Source organism: Coffea eugenioides, chromosome 7 (genome assembly GCF_003713205.1).
Source record: "Coffea eugenioides isolate CCC68of chromosome 7, Ceug_1.0, whole genome shotgun sequence".
Classification (NCBI taxonomy): domain Eukaryota; kingdom Viridiplantae; phylum Streptophyta; class Magnoliopsida; order Gentianales; family Rubiaceae; genus Coffea; species Coffea eugenioides.
Genome location: NC_040041.1, coordinates 20,666,890 through 20,684,275, shown reverse-complemented (window position 1 = coordinate 20,684,275; position 17,386 = coordinate 20,666,890). Strand labels below are relative to the sequence as shown.

Sequence of the window (17,386 nt, the reverse complement as noted above, 5' to 3'; positions counted from 1 at the left end):
TTGAGCTTTGTCCATAGTAGCATATTAAGATCACCAAATTTTCTCGTTTATCTTAAAATAGTGAGCTTTTTCCTCGGTTGTAATGCATGAGAAGTGAGCTGTTTCCTTGGTTGTAACATCTGTTTTTAATTTTTAACCTCTTTTTTCTCTGGTCTAGTGGTCTTCCATTGATGGCTAGCATGTCCACAACCCGAAATTTTCTGTACTAGACTTTATGTATTTCTAGGAATCAAGAATCTGGTAGGACATTTGCAGGTGTATCTTTGCAGCTGTTAGCAACTTAGAATCCTTCCCTGAATTAGCAAGTAAAAGAATATAAAGAGCAACTTTAGAATGGAAAATATGTTACAAAAACTTTGAATTAGGTGAAAATAGGGAAGATTTTTAGAAGTTCAAGGGTACTAAGTGGTATTGGCAAAAATCTCTAGAGAAGTTTTTGATATTTATTTCTTATAATAAACCTCAGAGGAGGTATATGAATTTAATTCAAGATTTTTTAACGCATCCAAACTTGAATTGCATGCCATGTAAACAAAGAGAATTTGAAAGTTAAATCGAGCTTATATGTCAAGCATCCTAACTAGTTAGTGTAATAGCATAGATCATTAATGGTCAAGAAAACTGATGAAAGTTAAACAAAAAAGGAAAAAAAATTAAAACTGTCATAAAAGCTATTCCATCAAGCAAAAAGCAATTAAAGAAATTCTGTTAGAAATTGCTTGGCTGCTTCAAGTTGTAGACTGCTTTTCAAATTATTTGAACACCAAAAAGCTTTAATCCCCTTTTTGTTGAACCATTTGGTTCTGTCTCAGGAAAATTATTCTCGTCCCTGGATGAATTCAGCATCAAACCACCACGAAAACTCTGATGATATTCAGCATCAATCATGAATATAGGCTGCACCTCATCTGATCCATTTTTGAACTCAAACAATGAGAAACTAACGACGTCTTTCGCCTGCAATCCCTTGTTCCTGACATATCTATTCCATCCTCGAGTGAAAACAAAGCTTTGGCTGCTCTTCCAATAACAGTATCGAAATTTCCACGACCTCATTGACCTGTCAAAGAAAACCAATTCAGCATCATCTTCACCAGCAATGTCCTCATCACTCTCCTCTGCATCACAAGAAAGATGAGGGAAGTACATTAATGCATATTTCTTTGGTATGACAAGTCGATTAAGATTTCCAACATCGCTAGGAGTAAGTTCCTTGTGGAACAGTTTCTTGCACACCAATCCTCCGTTGCTAGGCATTGTCGCGAAACTTTGTATAAATGATTGTGCCCTCAAATACTCAACAAACTTGACTGGATAAGAACCATCTTTGATCATATTCAGTACTGCTTGTGTACTGAATTGGCTCTGGAACTTTGGCTCTTCGCTAGTTATGTTTGTCCATGGAAAGTTTCTGTATGCGTCTCCACCTTGGAGTTTGATGGCAGCACTATCATATGCCATTGCTGCTTCGATCTCAGATTTGAAAGTTCCTAACCAAATGCGTTCATGGGCATATATCTGTGCTCCCCAGCGTCCATTTTTTTGAATGACGACTCCTTTGAATCTTGGGCTATCAACTTTATTATCTAGCTTTTGGCGCTTATTTTGGATCACGTAGCTATTACTGTTTGAATCAGAAATTTCCTGGATGGCATTTGTTGCTGCACCAGAAATCTCACTCTGCTCCTGCATGGTAAATCTGAAAGCAAAACAAGTACTCAAGAATGACCAAAAGAATTGGCACAAATGAGGACCCAACAAAGTTGGAAGAAAAACCATGAGAATTCACCAATCAAACTGATGAAATGAGCAAAAACTAGTTATAAAACTATCAAATACATAGTCAGGATGAAAGATGAAAAGGAAATCAAAATCCATATCACCTATATGCACAAAGCAGTATTAAGTTATAGTACCAATTTGGAGAATCACTAAATTCTGTTACAAAAGCTATGAAACCAAGCAATGGCTTCTCATGATCATGTTATAATTGAACTACAAGGATGGGGAATGAAATTTTGCACCACAAGGATGCATTTATTAAATATTCTTGAAAATCCAAGAACCAATAAATATTTTTTTGAAATGGATAACTAAATATTTGATTTCCATCTAAGAGTGGAAATATTACAACTAACCAGTTCACTAACGCTTAATAGAAATTGTTTCACTACATAAAACAAGAAAACCTGCAGCACAAGTATTCAGCTTGGAAATCTAAGAATCATTACACCAAAAGCTGAGCTATGGAAGTAGGCCATTGCACCGAGAAATGATAGACTTAATGTACCAAATAAAACATTTCTATCCAACCCAACTGGTAATTCAATACAACAGAAAGTAGAAGACTGAAATATAAATGAAAAGAAAAAAGGGAGGGAGGGAAGGGCCTGCATGGTAGTAGTACCCAAACTTTGATTCAACAAAGAAGGAAAATTAAGTGTAGATCAAATATGTTATCCTCCATACCAAGAATGCTCCGAAAATTACCTCCAAGTGCACTTGATTGGCACAAAATGAGTCGTGTGTAAATGAGCCAAAGATCGTGTACTCGACTAGAGCTAAATCACTCAAGTTTGAACTCAAGCACAAACTTGAGCTAGATGATAATTTTAATGTGCTTGAACTCGTTCAAACCTGACTGGCTCAAGCTCACTTGAGCTCAATCCAACTAAATTTAGCTCAAGTTCACATCCGATTGTTCAACATTAAGGAAGATTAGGGATACAAAATTTTTGAACAGCAAATTTTTTCCACTGAAGTAGCACTCATTAGTTATGTGTTTCTTGTACAAGTGCATCCCACCCCCTTCATAAAATGTTGCGACTGCCGATGAATAACCATCTAGAGTTACATTAAGCGACCTAACACTTCTGCAAGAGCAAAAAATGGACAAAAATGACATGATAACGAAGAAGGCAGACAAAACAGAATTTTTTAGCCCAAAAAAAAAATAGAATTTTTGAGAGCCATGCAGAATAATCGTTACTGTAAAACCAACAGATATATTTTGTGATTGGTACTATGCTATGGAGTCAACTGCTTGTATAAAAATTAATTTAGTCACTCTTGAATTTTGGATGAAAATACTCAAGGATATAAAACCTTGCCATGTACGAATTTTGAAAGGCCTAGGTTGTAACTTGTAATACATGAAGATGGGATATACAGACAACCTGATATCATGTGCTAGGTCTTGGTAACTGAAGCGATTGAAAGTTTAAATTGATAGTATTAAATCACATAGCTAATAGCTAGTAGAAAAGATGTCCTTCAATTTAATGCTTTACAAATTTGGTTAGTAGGAAAACAACACTAAATGGTTTTAACATCCCAAATTGAACATCATAAAAGCTACTTTTATTGTACTGTAATCTAAATAAACAGAAATAAAATAGTTTATCTACTAATTTTCAACCAATGAAATGTAAGCATGTTGATGTTATGGTAATCCTTCAATACCAATACTAAGCCATTTCTGAAAGCAAATAATTATAAATGCTTACATAACCAAGAAAGAAAGGAATGATAATTAATCTAAGAAACAGAAGAAAACAATCACATATGGTACGTGAAAGTTTCTTGGTATCGTAGTTTTCGGAATTTTTCTATGTTTTTTTTTTCTTTTTAAGTTTGACTTTCCTAGATTTCCAATACACATCTGCATTTCTACAAACTTAATTTGATTACATTACCATAACTAGTCCATTGCTGAAATCACATATCTTGTTACCTTTACCTCTATATTGCGTAAGATTTTGATTTAAATAAGCATAAAAGTATATCCTAATATCCATTGCCAATTTCGATAACCTCCCAATGAAATGAGGTTAATAGTTACCATAATTCCTGGCAAGTGATGATTTTACGTTATAAAATTCAAAGTGGGATGGATGATATATGTTCAGTACCTCTTACAACCATGCAAGAAGTGTCTTGTAACAAGAAATTTTTCTATACATCTGCCGCACCCTATTTTTTTTCCTTGGGATATACAAAATTTTTGTTTAGTATCAAGATTGTCATAGGAAGTCAAAAAAGAAAATGGTTCGTATACTAAGAAATTAAGTGGAACAACCAGTCATAAGACAAAGACACCAAACAATTTTGTAACCCACAAAATAATAATTACCTGATATAGACCACCAATTTATAATTAGCCACTAATTTATAATTAGCTGCAAATCTGCTCAGAAAAAAAGAAAAAAAATTTACCTGTAAACTCAACTGGTTGATTAATTTTAAAGTTGTCTCATCACATCACATAATTAAAGAAATATAAACAGAACTTCAAGGCAAATAGGATATCGCTTGGCAACAAAAAATGATGCTTCTTTTTGTTTGAGAAAGAAATGCATAGAAAGATAAGAAAGCTACTAATAAGGCGAAAGAGAAAGGAAAAATAAGAAAGGAGAAAAGGAAAACAAAATAAAGTAAACTAGTTAAAGTGCTACGTATCTCCAATGTTCCACACATGAATCAAACTAAAAGAAAATTGAAATAATGAAATCACAAGAATCCATTTGAACAAGGGATATCGCATACATCAACATGAACAAAAAATTAAAACATATGCCTTTTATGTGCTTATGATTCATAATTAGCAATTACTTGAATCTTTATAAGCGCGTATCCCATCGATAGTTTTAAATAATGTGATGGAAGTTCAAATTTAAGGAACAAAAACATCATGTGTTATGACAATTTCAATCCACTTATAACTTTCATATCCCCTTGAGCTACCTTCTGAAAGAATCCGTGAATGAAAAAAAGCAATAAGAAGACGAATTATTCAAGTAGTAAATATTGTTGTTGGACTCAAAAACATTGTCATAATTTTATAGACCAATGCAAGGGGTGATTTTCGGTTTTTCTCTGTCATAATTCATACCAGTGAAAATATTCACACTTAATTTCACTATGTGCTGTGAGAATGGGAAATGGAACTGATGGGCTGTGAAGATCGTAAAAGGAACTGAATACAAATAGAACTAAAATTCCATATGACACAATCGAAATTACTGGCTGTGTTTGGATCGAGAGATTTGACAAACAATTTGAAATCTTCTCAAATCCCTCAAGTTGCACAGATTGTTTAAGAAGTATCTGAATTCATAAACCACAAAGTATTATAGTATTTAAAATATATTTTGATTATTATGAATTATAAATCAAAATGCCTCTTAAACAATTCAAATAATTAGAGCAATTTGAATGAATTGCAAATCTTTCGTCAAAATTTTCAATCCAAACTAAAACACAGCGGTATAGTAATCCATCATTGTCAAGGTGTTAATGCATTTACAACACTGGATCAAAAGGAGATTCACAGGTTATCAAGCCTAACCATCGGGTTTGGCCATCTCACAAGACCATTCTCAGGGCATACTTTTTTACTACACTAGGACAAACACACACATTAAATGCCAGAAGGTAACATTAGCACTTTCTTTGGCATATATCTCAATCTAACAACAACCCAGTTCAGATGGAACTATTCTTCTGGGAAAAACAATCAAACTTGAACACAAGAGGGGTACCTAATCATAAAGTTCTCATTTTTATCTTTATTTTTCTGGACAACCTTTTATTTCTTTAATTTTTTTTCAGTGTTTTTGCTTTTTCTTTAATCAACCTATTGCGCAGCCAAAAGGGACCATTTTGCTGGGAAATTTTCAAAAGTAACTGATGACTTTTATATCAAAAGTAATAATTACAACTAAAAAAACCACTTTGACATAAAAGCAAGATCATGCATTAATAAAATAACGTAAACAATTCTAAGTTTATTAATCCAATCGTTCAATACTTGTGGCATCAAATAATTTTACAATCTAGACGTTACAGCAAAATTTTAAAAAAAAATAGAAAACAATAAACATAAAAGTGCAGATATATTATTGTCTTCAGGAGAAAGATAACATGAGCAAACAAGAGAAGCATTACCTGGTTACTCTGATCGTCTATTGCCCTCAAGAACAAGCACATATCAGGAAAAAATATAATTGAACATGTATCACTTTTAAATCATGATTTTACAAAGAAGAAACAACTTCTTTAGAGAAGGAAAGTAAATAATATAAAGAGAAAGTTAACCTGCATAAGGAGATTTTAATTGATATTCTAAATCTTGCCATATTTGACTTGAATTCTTTTTTTTTTTCCCAATCAATTACGCTCCTTCCATACTGAAATTTTCTCCTCCTATAGTGGGATTTTGATTAAGAAATATTAGGAGTATAAAATTTTGAACAAAATATATGAATTTCCTTAAATAAATGACAGCTTTATTTACTTGGCTTCCTTAATTGTGGTGCCTTAAGTTTCCTTAGCAATTAAAAAAATCTTGACACTGATTAGCAATCACTTAGCCACATATTCTGGTCTATGTATATTTGACTACAACCTTACTCTTAGAATAGTTTCACTAGATGATAGCCCATAAATTCGTATACATATATTTGACTACAACCTTACTCTGATTAAAGTGTCACTAGACGATAGCGAATAAATTCGTATGTTTTTTGGAAAACTGTGAAGGACTTTTTGACGAAGCCAAAAGGTTGGTGAAAATGGAGCATTCAACCTGAATGAGTAACGAAATATTTTAGCTACCATCTGTTAAATATGTGAAAGGGCACATTGTAATTAAACCAAAAATCAAAAGAGGATTTTACTATTTGCCAAAAGATTACTTAGGAATGCATTAATTCAAACACAAATTCAAGTGTGTCACAACAATCAATTCAACGTTAATGATCTTCCAAGCTAAACCATGCATACTAAACGATCAATTCTTGGAATCTTATTAACTTTCAACTCAGTTTCATACATGTCCAGCTCATGTGTTGCTTTTGATTTTTTATGTTAAATTTTGAAGGACATGGAGAAGATGAATTCAGAGGAGCACCTACAAAATGAGTGACAAGATTAAGCTTAAATTTCACAGTTTCTCACTTTAGACCTTTAACTGTAATTCTTTTCTTGACTAGATAAGTCTTTACTAGCCCTCCATTGTAAAATTTTGGCATGGATAGTTTTCTATATTATTCCAACTAAAATTATTTTGAAAGTATAAAAATAGATGCACCCAATGTGGACTCGTCTGTATTTTAGAGAATAACTTTCTACATATACTTTATGTAGTTTTTGAAGCAACATTAAACTTTTTTCTTATGTAGTTTTTTGAAGCAACATTAAACTTTTTCTTTTTTTTTTTTTAAGATTTTAGTTCAATGGAGACTCTAAAATTTTAAACTTTAAGAGAGAAAAGCGGGACAATTGAAACTTGAGAATCAAGCAAAAAATATATGATAATCCGCACCATTCATGTTTAGGGCCATTGAACTTGATTCAAAGTATAAATTCATAGTTGTAAAGCTAAAAGAATTTTAGTAGGGAAGCAGTAAACAGTAAAAACACATATAGATAATAATGACGCAAAATCAAAAAACAAAAATTGAAAGATAAGCAGTAGAAGAAAGAAAAAGAAATCAAAATAAAGCATTAAGAATAAAATGCATATAAAAATCTATAAAAGGGAGAAAATTAGATGTTGAACTAAGCAAGGTCTCGAATTTGTGTGAAAGAAAAAAAAAGTCCCGATTTTGAACTGACCGAGGTCCCAGACATGTTTGGGCCAAAGGGTTTCAATTTGAGGAAGGATTTGAGAGGGATGGATTACATGTCCATGGATTTGAAATCCTTTGTAATTGAATTACATTGTTTGGAAAAAAAAGAATTTGGCATAAACATTTCCAATTCATTCTTAAAATCCAATATTTCGGTTAATATTAACTAAGAATTTGAAATCCTTATTTTTGTTAAAAAAAATTATGTTTTGATTCTTTTAAATGCACTTGTAATATATTTGATAAATTTATAGTACTTAACATGTATTATAGTGACTCATGTTCATGTCTATTAGCATGTCTAACAAAATTTTTAAACAGTTTCTCTGGTTAAAACACAATAAATTCTTAACTCATCTAATTTTTCATTACCATCATTGTTCACTCTTCACAACACTACTATCTATTATTACCCATTCCAAATATTCAAATGCATCTCATCTACTCATTAGAAGCGATGCAAACTAATTTGTAGTATTTGCTATAATCGTTCCTCAAATTATCTTCAAAAGAGTAATCTTATCCAGACAGCTTAATCAACACAAGCAGCCAAATTTAATCCCACAAATAGATATTTGAAGCTACAAAGTCATGTCAAAACCACATACGCTTCAGCACAAATTGCGCCCTTGATTGCCTTTGATGCTGTATAAAACTACCATCTCCATCCAGATCTAATCGCTCACTTGCAAAAGAATGCCAATTCTTGAAACAAGCTACAAATCAATGACGACTGTTGATGGGTGTCAAACCACCAAAATTAAAATTCCTACTCTAAAAACTTGAATTCAAGTATAGCGGTAAGTAAAGTTGTCTCCTCAAGGACTGGATGATTTATTTCCTTCTAAGCAAGAATTAAGTGGGGGTTTTGGAAAATTAAAATAAAAAAATCAATTTAAGTAAAAGCAATCAAATGAAAGAAAATTTAAATTAATTCAATAATAAGGAAGTTCTAACCAAGGAGAAAACTCCAGAAGTGGTTCATATAACTCCTCATTAATGCAATAATTATTTCATATATTCGTTAATAAACATGTTATAATTGCTAAACAAGCGACGACAATTAACTTTTTCTTACTATATCGATAGTTAAGGTACGTTCGTTAGCTACTTTTCTAACCAATAATAATTCTAAGTATGCTCGTAGAATTTAATTTCTTAGTTGTATTAAAAACTAGAAAAGTCCTGTTCTAATCAATAAACACACTACCAGAATTTATTTAAATTAGACTATATATATTTCCATAACATGAAACCAATCGCGCTAGTTACCACTAATTTAAGACAATTAAACAATTACAAATTTAACTATCTTAATTGGCAATAGATTGCTAGGTTCAATTAAATACCGAACCCTTGATATTCAACCAACAAAACAACTATGAGAAATTAAATCAAGAAAACATACGACTACTAATGAATAAATAAACAGATAAATTAGATTTTATAGTTGTAATTAAACCAAATCCTTTATTATCCCTTGACTAGAAAGAGAGTTTAGTTGCTCCTCATGGAGAAAAACCAAGAAAAAGTTGATGGGTAGCTAGAGAAAAGGAGAAAAAGCTCAACCCTAATTCTAATGTCTATTTCTATTTATGTAGCTGTCTAAAACATATGCAAATTCCTTTGGCAAAAGGAAATAATAAAGAAAATGGAAACAAGAGGAAATTAATAGTGTCCTAAACAAAGATGGATGCTTTCACGTCTGGAAAAGGAATCTCGTTTGCACAGGGAGGTCAAATTGGAATTGGAGCGGTCTACGCGAGACAATCCCGAACTTGCGACCTTGGAGGTTGGACTTAAGCACGCCCGTGTGGAACAAACTAAGAGTCTTCTGCCAGAAATTTCTTCATTGAACCACTTTTTACTCTTTTTCTTGTCATATTTCTACAATCAACACCAATTGTTAAATATGAGTAGAATCAATCCAATAATATAATATTTGACCAAAACCATAAGAAAGTATTCACAAATTTGTTAACTAATATGCACTCTATCAATTACCCTCACATCTGAACTGGACTTGTCCTCAAGCACTAGAACAGCTAATCAAGCACTACTAAGTAATTAAGTTCAAATAATGGCTATTACTCAAATCATCTATTGTCAAAGTATAATTAAACAAATGTCAAGCATTAATGGCTAATCTCCAATAGATATCTCTCCGATTAGCTTTTAAAACCAAGGATTCTTCCAATTTCCGACTAACTAATCTAAGAATATAAAATACTCAACCAGCAGTCATCAGCAAAATGGTTCAACTATTAAGCAAGATCTCAACATTAAAACTCGATCTTGGATTAGTAGGCTAACATAATCATTCACATACTCTTATATTCATATACACTATTTCATGTTGCCCACACTTAGGTTTTCTTTTCTTTTTTGGGGAATTGCTTAGTTCTTAGTCATTCAAATCTTTTGATGCGAACTCCAACATCTACCAAATGAAAAAATCCGGTTACTCAACTCTCATCGCTCAAGAACCACCTACTCATAACTATCATCACTTTTTGACGCGAAAATTGACACTTTTGGTGAAAACTCCTGGTTATTAGACAACGAAAACTAGTGGAGTACAACTAAATATTGATCACAAATAAGCACAAAAAATAAAATTAAATTAAAGAAGCACTATCTTGCTTCATTTCCCAGACATAGAGAACTAAGATTAATAGTTGAACCAATTTACATTAAAAAAAAATGCTAGAAAATATATTTACAATATCTAGAAAAGTTAACCAAAAATTGCAAAAGCCACAAAATCTCAAGTATTCACCAGAGAGACACGCTTAGATCTTACCACGTCATACTTAACACATAAGCACATAAAACCTTAACAATAATCACATTTGAGAATCTAACCATCGTTTATCAGGGATAACTACAAAAATGCACAAAAATTGGATAAAATTTGAAAAGTCGAACAAAAATTCCAACAAAAATGCCATAAAATGCCATAATGGTTACACTTTCAATTTACCAATATACTACCCCCACACCTAATCCTTACATTGTCTCCAATGTAAAAAATAAAGAACAAAAAAAGGAAAGGGGATAATGAAACTTTCCTGAACAAAGAGAAGGGTATCGCACAGTTAAGGATGTGAAGCAAAAGGTGGGGTGAATCTAATAGACTGAAAGTAGCTGCCAAATTCCTCAATCATTTTAGACACGTATATGTCTAAAACACAAGGAGTCTTCTGGTAAAAAATTTTCAATTTGTCAATTTTAACGTGATTCATAGATGTAGGCATGTCTTATCGACCATGTGGTACTTCTATTTCCTTAATTCAATCTTGTAGAAATCTTAAACCACTTGATCAGTAACAAGAACGAATGCTACATGGAGGTAACAAAAGAGACTTTAGACTTTTGCTTCTATGTGTCTAAATACTTCTCCTATAGTCTTATCCCTTGTGTTTGGCAAGTCACCCCAAAAACATTGGTTGATGTTAAAGGTGGTACACTTATTTCTTATGAAGGAAGAGTGCAGGTATGTATTCCTCCCTATAGCTTGCATAGAAAAAGAGAAAAGGAAAAGAAAAGGTGCTTCACAAGTCCTCGACTTTTAGCAATTCCACAAAGGTGATAGCATCTGACTTACATAGAAAGACCATTTTTCTACTGCAGTGTGTTGCAACAGTAAACTTGAATTTTGTTGTTCACTATATCTTTTTCTCTTGCAACCATATTTTGGTTGTAAGTTGTAGGTAGCTTGATACGTCCATCTACTTCTGTTTTATCACTTTTATCGCTTGGTGTAAAAGCTACTCTAACAAAATTAACTGGTGGTGGAAAGACCACAAATTTAATCAAGTTGGCACTGTAAAAGTTACAAGGCTAGTTGTTGCTGGTAAAGCATTGCTTTTCATATCTAACAATGACTTAAGTTGTCAAATGTACTTATGAGAAAATTGGAATAGCTATTGAAACTTGATCTATTTGTAAAATTTTGACAACATTGATAAACATGTTGTATCATTTACATGGTATTTTTCTTACTTGTCTTTTGCTCAATGCTTTAAACAATGCCATGAGATAGATAGATGTATTCAATGATGCACTAGAATGTTTTGTATTTCATGCTTAATAGTTGCTATTAATTCATTTTCTGTCTTTTGTTCTAGCTCCTGGAAATTGCTCAAGTTCCTGATGAACATGTGAGATTCAATTTCTTCTGGTTTCTTTACCTTTTAGTGAAATGCTTTTAGCTGTTGGCATACTACAAGCATTCTTGTGCAATTTAAACATTGTCTCTTTAAATAACTATTTCTTCATAAGAAGTTCCTAGGATTAATGTATGTATAGGTATAAGTATGTTACATATAACCAGCTAGGTTAATGAGTACGATTGTTTACTTAATGTGAAGTTAGATGCATTGACCTATTTAGGCAACTAAACAAAGGGTACCCAGAATCAGCCCATTCTTGATGTAACATCTTTTCCTTGGATTACACAATTTCATAGACATCATTTTCATATTAAAGGATTGTTCTGCTCCTCTTTGTTTTACAGGTGAATGAATTCAAGTCGATAGAGAAGTTCAAAATTTTCAATACCATCAACTTGTAAGTGTTATGTTTCTCATCTTAAGCTAAAATGTTATTTGCTTCATGCACTATGGAAAATGCAATGGAATGATATATTTTCTGCTATCATGCAAACGGTTGAGCTTGAAAACAATCAAAAGACTTGTACAAGAAAGTGCACTGAAGATGGAGATTATGCCAAATCCAAAGGTTCTATTTGTTAACTATCTATTCTGCATTTTGCCAATGTAACTGTTCTTCTATTAAATTTTGTCTGATTAACAGCAAGTAGATGGGGTGAAAGTTCTTCAACTTGAAACTGCTAATGGTGCTGCAATAAGGGTACATTAACCTTATCTCTTGATATTCATTTTAAACATCTTTATTTTCCATTTCTTTTCGTTTAGGTTTATCAGTAAAGCATTTCACATTGTGCTGTCTCCTCTCTACCAACAACCGAAAGTAAGAAGTATAATCATTTACTTTCGCCCCCCATCGCCAATCAATTCTTTGATCGTGCTATTGGCATCAATGTTACTCGATCTTGATTTCTCCCAGTAAAGGCAACTTTTGATCCGCTTCTCGTCTAGGTGAATTTTTGGTTCATATATGGCATTCTGTTTTGAATACTATATGAATTGCCGTTTATTCATGCATGTAACCTTTATAGTCTAACCTTTACACTTTGTCTAATGACGGCTATGTGGTCCGCAATGTGGCTAGGAAAAATCCAACTAACCCAGCTATTGAATTGGTACCTGAATTTAAGAAGGTTGAGATTTTAATCCCTCTATCTTTCTCTGCAGGTTGAATTGTTTATATTGCTAATTGTGTTTTTCAACTTTTTAGGTCGGCGACTTCTTAAGTCGTTTTAAGTCTATTCCCAGTATTGTTGAACTAGATAGCCTAAAGATGAGCGCCGACGTATGGTTTGGATCTGGCATCACCTCGAAGGTAATACAAACTACCTACTTGTCTCCCTGTTACTCTGTCTCTGAAGCTTTATGGATGTATCGGTCCTTGAAGATTTGCTTGTGACATGTGGCAATTTGTGGTTGTACAGTGTGGTTTGTTATTTCTTGTTTAGTGTCCATATGGCAAATGCACTAAGTTCTTATTTTCTCCTTTTTTTTCTTCTTGTATTAAGGGGAAAGTGACAATAACTACAATACCTGGAACCAAGTTAGAAATTCCTGACAGAGTTGTAATTGCTGATAAAGCAATATATGCACAACTAACTGCCTTAAAAATTTGATTCATTGATTTAAAAAAAAAAAATTGGTTCATTGTGCATAGCAATTTGGCTTAACATTCTCTCTCTATTGCCAGGTTATAAATGGACCTGAGGGTATTTAAGAGGTCTAATCCTCTGGAAGTGATGCACAGTGCTGGAGTATTTTAATAAAATAGTTAAATTTCCAATTAAAGGTGTAAGTTACAAGGAGAATAAATTAGAAAATAATTTTGAAATTTATTGGTGTTTAAATGATTTTTTACTAAAGACTAGTTTTGGGGGCCACGCTATTCCCAGGTTTGTGTTTAGTACATATAATTTTGGTGTTATTTATGAGAAGAGTGTTGCATGGTAATACTGATGCAGTGGCGTGGTAGGGCTTAGTTATTATGGGAAAATTGTTATTTATTAATCTTTATTGTAACGTTATTGAAAGAATTGAATGGAGTGCCAGCTACTTGTCTGGATATGTAGTGATTTGAGATGCATGGCGTGTCAACTGAAGGTGGTTGTAATTCTGGCATGATTGCCAAGTATTTTAGTTTGTATGACACTTGTATGTTTATAGGTGTCAGTTGTAGTATGTTTGCATGGAGATAGCATGTAAGTATTTCTGCTTTGTAGCAATATTTTCGCTATTATAAATGTATGTGTTTAGTTTGGAGCTTTCGGGATTGCAAAGGCAAAATAGTTTGTCTATAGAGATGTACTTGTAGACTTGGAAGTCAGTTTCTGCTCTTTTTTTTTTCTTTTACTTTGTGGATTATTGTTTTAGAACAAGATATAATATCTATTAGTCAACTGAACGATGGGTTTCGCGATTGGGTTGTTCTTGTTGAGAAAAGTTTTGTTCGTCGTAATGTTAATGTGGGTCGACATTATCAGTGATATGTTTTTGCTGATAATTTGGTAATGATTAATTTTTTTTTATTTTTTATCGTTCTTTTGACACGTTATAATTTTGTTTATGAGTTATTTTTTTTATAGGGTGATCAAATTCAAGCTATTGCGTATTTTGTATTGGAAATGGGATTGTTCGTCGGTTAATGGATAATTCAATAATGCTTGGCTCTGTTTCTTTTGAATTAACATTCACACAACATACTTTTATCGAGTGGGTTTATGGTGTAGCTGGATTGCCGATTAATAATCTTTATAATTTAATTCTGTTTGGGCATTTGCAGTCATTGAGGCATTCTCGAGATGCTATAATTACTATGATTTATATTTTTTTTATTTATTTACATGGAATCAGTTGCGGGGTAAATTTATTTTTATGTATTAACAATTATTATTTTTTTGTAGCTATTCTTGGTGTGGTGATTGAGGTGTTCCCATTGCATGTTTTTTTGTTCGGGGGCGGATACATGCGAGTTCAGGAATTTCTGTTGATGAATCAAGAGTATACAGTTTTTGGCATATTTTAATATGTAATATGTTGTTTTTTGACAAATATTTTTAATAGAATGATGCTAGTGGCATTTGCGATCTGGGAAGAATTTATTGATACAGATGGAGCATATCTTGTGCAAATTGCACATAAACATTCTATTGTTCTAATTTGCAGGCCTAAAATTAGCCATTTTCATTTTAATAGATTTCTCAAATGATTTGCTAAATAACAGAATTGTTGTTCTTATATTTTGTTTGATGCATTTTTATTTTTTTAGGTCTTTCCTTGGCTACAGAAAGGAGGACTATTATCATGTATGATGTGGGCATTTCTGAGGCTAATGAATTGAGGAGCTGGTATGAGGGACTCGCAGGGGATGGACCAAATTGATGCATTGTGATGGCTTTAGTGGTTGTGTTTATTTTTAGTAGGCTAAGATGTTGTTGACTTACTGTGTTGCTGGTGCATGGCAATGAGTTTTATGGTTTATTGTAAAATAGCTTCTAAATTGTTTACGTAGGTTTGCAGTTGGCTTTGGAGAGGAAGATTGTATATAAAGTGGTTTTTGTTTGTCTATTGTTTCAGTTATGTATTAGTTTGTACTTGGTGCAAACAAAGTTTAGGTGTGACGATGAAGTAAAGTTGTACTATTTTCTTTTGTATTAATGATCTAATTTGTTGGGATGTATGGTTTTTACTCAATTGTGTTTTGCCTTCTAAGATGATTTGCTATTTAAAAAATTAATTGTTATATTGCTATACATATTACAAAATCATTTGAAATTAGTTTAGTTTTTTTGATTGAGTATTCAATGCTTATGAAAGGAGGACTAAACAATAATGTGTATAGTCACCAAGAGCAGTAATAGCTGGATGCAGCATGCAAGTCAGCTAGCAAGCATATTTAGTTACTAAAATACGAATCTTAGTAAAGATATAGCAAAGCATGAATAAAAGTGATATAAGAGGAGCAAAAGATAATGGTTTTGATGTAGATTTCATAGAACTAATAAACGTAGTTGTCTCCTGATGTCAAAACAGTTAATACAAAGCTGTCAAAGGGATTCATCGCTGAAAGTAGGAGACAAATCAGTGAGCAAGGACACAGAGCTACTAAGTTAGATTTCTTAACAGTATTTGGTGGGATTTAAAAGTAGTACGTAGATAATTGGCCGAAATAGCATGCAAAAGAGATTTCATTTACATAAGTTTTTGTAGAGCAAAACCCGAGTTATCTTTGTGTTTGTTTAGTGCATTGGTGATATGTTACTTATGTCTTTTGTCGCTTGGTTGTAGTGTTAGCAGGCTGGATTATCTGGCATTTTTCAAGCTGATGCAAGTCAGTTCTTTCTACACCTAATGAAGGTTCAGAATGCTTTATAATATTGTCAGCTTTGACTGAGGATGATGTGCATTCATATGTTGAAGGGTGATTGTGTGATGATGAGGTTGTAGATGTGGAAGAGTCTAGCAGCAGATGCCGATCTGTTGCTGCCTATGCTGGGATAGGCAAATAGGCAAGAATGATGTATCATGGTGTTTGTGGAATGTCTGACTGCCTAGCAGTGTTTTGAACATGGATGTAGTATTGTTGGTTTTGGAGTCTTTTGTTGACGGCGTGTACATCAATAGGTCGTTGCTGTGGAGCATATCAGGTGTGAATCGAACAGGTTAGTTGATGCTTATGAAATTAAAGTGAGGATAGTTTATGAAAGAATTGTACCTCTTTTTGCATGTCAATTATGGTCTGTGTAGAGCTTCCAAGCAATGATTGAATGTATTCATCCTCAATTGTTACAGTCAGGATTGACGTGTCATCAAATAGCTGTGTTTCAAAGCGTAGTCTACATAATTTAAAGTTATGAAGAAAATAGTTGTAAGTTGTCTCTATGTATACACGGACTGATGAAATGATAAAATTTTGATGCGTTTATGGTTATATAAGCAGAGAATGTGCATTTTTTCTATTGACATTGTGAATGGGTAAAAGGAATATTTATTGCTATACCTTGGTAATGGTTCAGAGTACGCAATATGACAGAAATTACAGGTGAAACGTCTCTTGATGGCTGCACTAGTGGGTCTCACACATGCAGTATTAGGACAACTGAGGAAATAAAAATGTTGTGCAATAGTTGGAATTCGAATTTTTGCTTGTATCCAAAAAGATTTGTTCTACATATATGAAAGGATGGAATAGTGAGGTCAGATTTTTACATTGTAAGAATTTGTAGCTAATGGCAAGAGTATCAACATAAATAATATTTTATAAAGACTTCTAAAGCATAGGCTATCATTGATTGGTTTTTAGTAAAAGTAAAGCATGTTATAGAGAAATGTAATGGCTATAACATTATGAGAAAATTAAGTGCTGTAAATTTTTTTTACCTGATAAGTGCTGGCTGGCAATGTCATACAACTGGGCAGTGGTTCGTGCACGTACAATCTGGTGAGCTTTATCATATAATTTTTCTTGAATGACTGTTCGAGTGTAAGCTGTATTTTCTTTCAGCCTATAATAAAGCAGAGTTAGACTTAGAAATATATAGAAAATAGAACAGGATTGAAATTCATTTTACCAATTGTTTAGTGATG

The 17,386-nt window shown here is 32.7% G+C and overlaps 1 protein-coding gene and 1 pseudogene across 1 annotated transcript; one reads left to right on the top strand and one right to left on the bottom strand.

Annotated features, from left to right (window-relative positions):
- Positions 1–222: 222 nt before the first annotated feature.
- LOC113777106 (AP2/ERF and B3 domain-containing transcription factor At1g50680-like) lies at positions 223–1,692 on the bottom strand. Its single transcript, XM_027322152.1, has 2 exons — positions 765–1,692; positions 223–293 (listed from the first exon to the last, which is right to left on the bottom strand). The coding sequence occupies exons 1-2, from the start codon at positions 1,690–1,692 to the stop codon at positions 223–225; spliced, it is 999 nt and encodes a 332-aa protein (XP_027177953.1).
- A 7,628-nt stretch (positions 1,693–9,320) lies between these two features.
- On the top strand, positions 9,321–16,566 carry LOC113777105 (annotated as a pseudogene).
- The last annotated feature ends 820 nt before the right edge of the window (positions 16,567–17,386 follow it).

What these genes read in the sequence shown, in the direction of transcription:
- LOC113777106 (XM_027322152.1), bottom strand. Translation starts at nt 1,692, where the DNA reads ATGCAGGAGCAGAGTGAGATTTCTGGTGCAGCAACAAATGCCATCCAG. An exon ending in AAGGGGATTAAAGCTTTTTG is followed by an intron (nt 294 to 764) that starts GTGTTCAAATAA and finishes TTGCTAATTCAG; the next exon opens with GGAAGGATTCTAAGTTGCTA.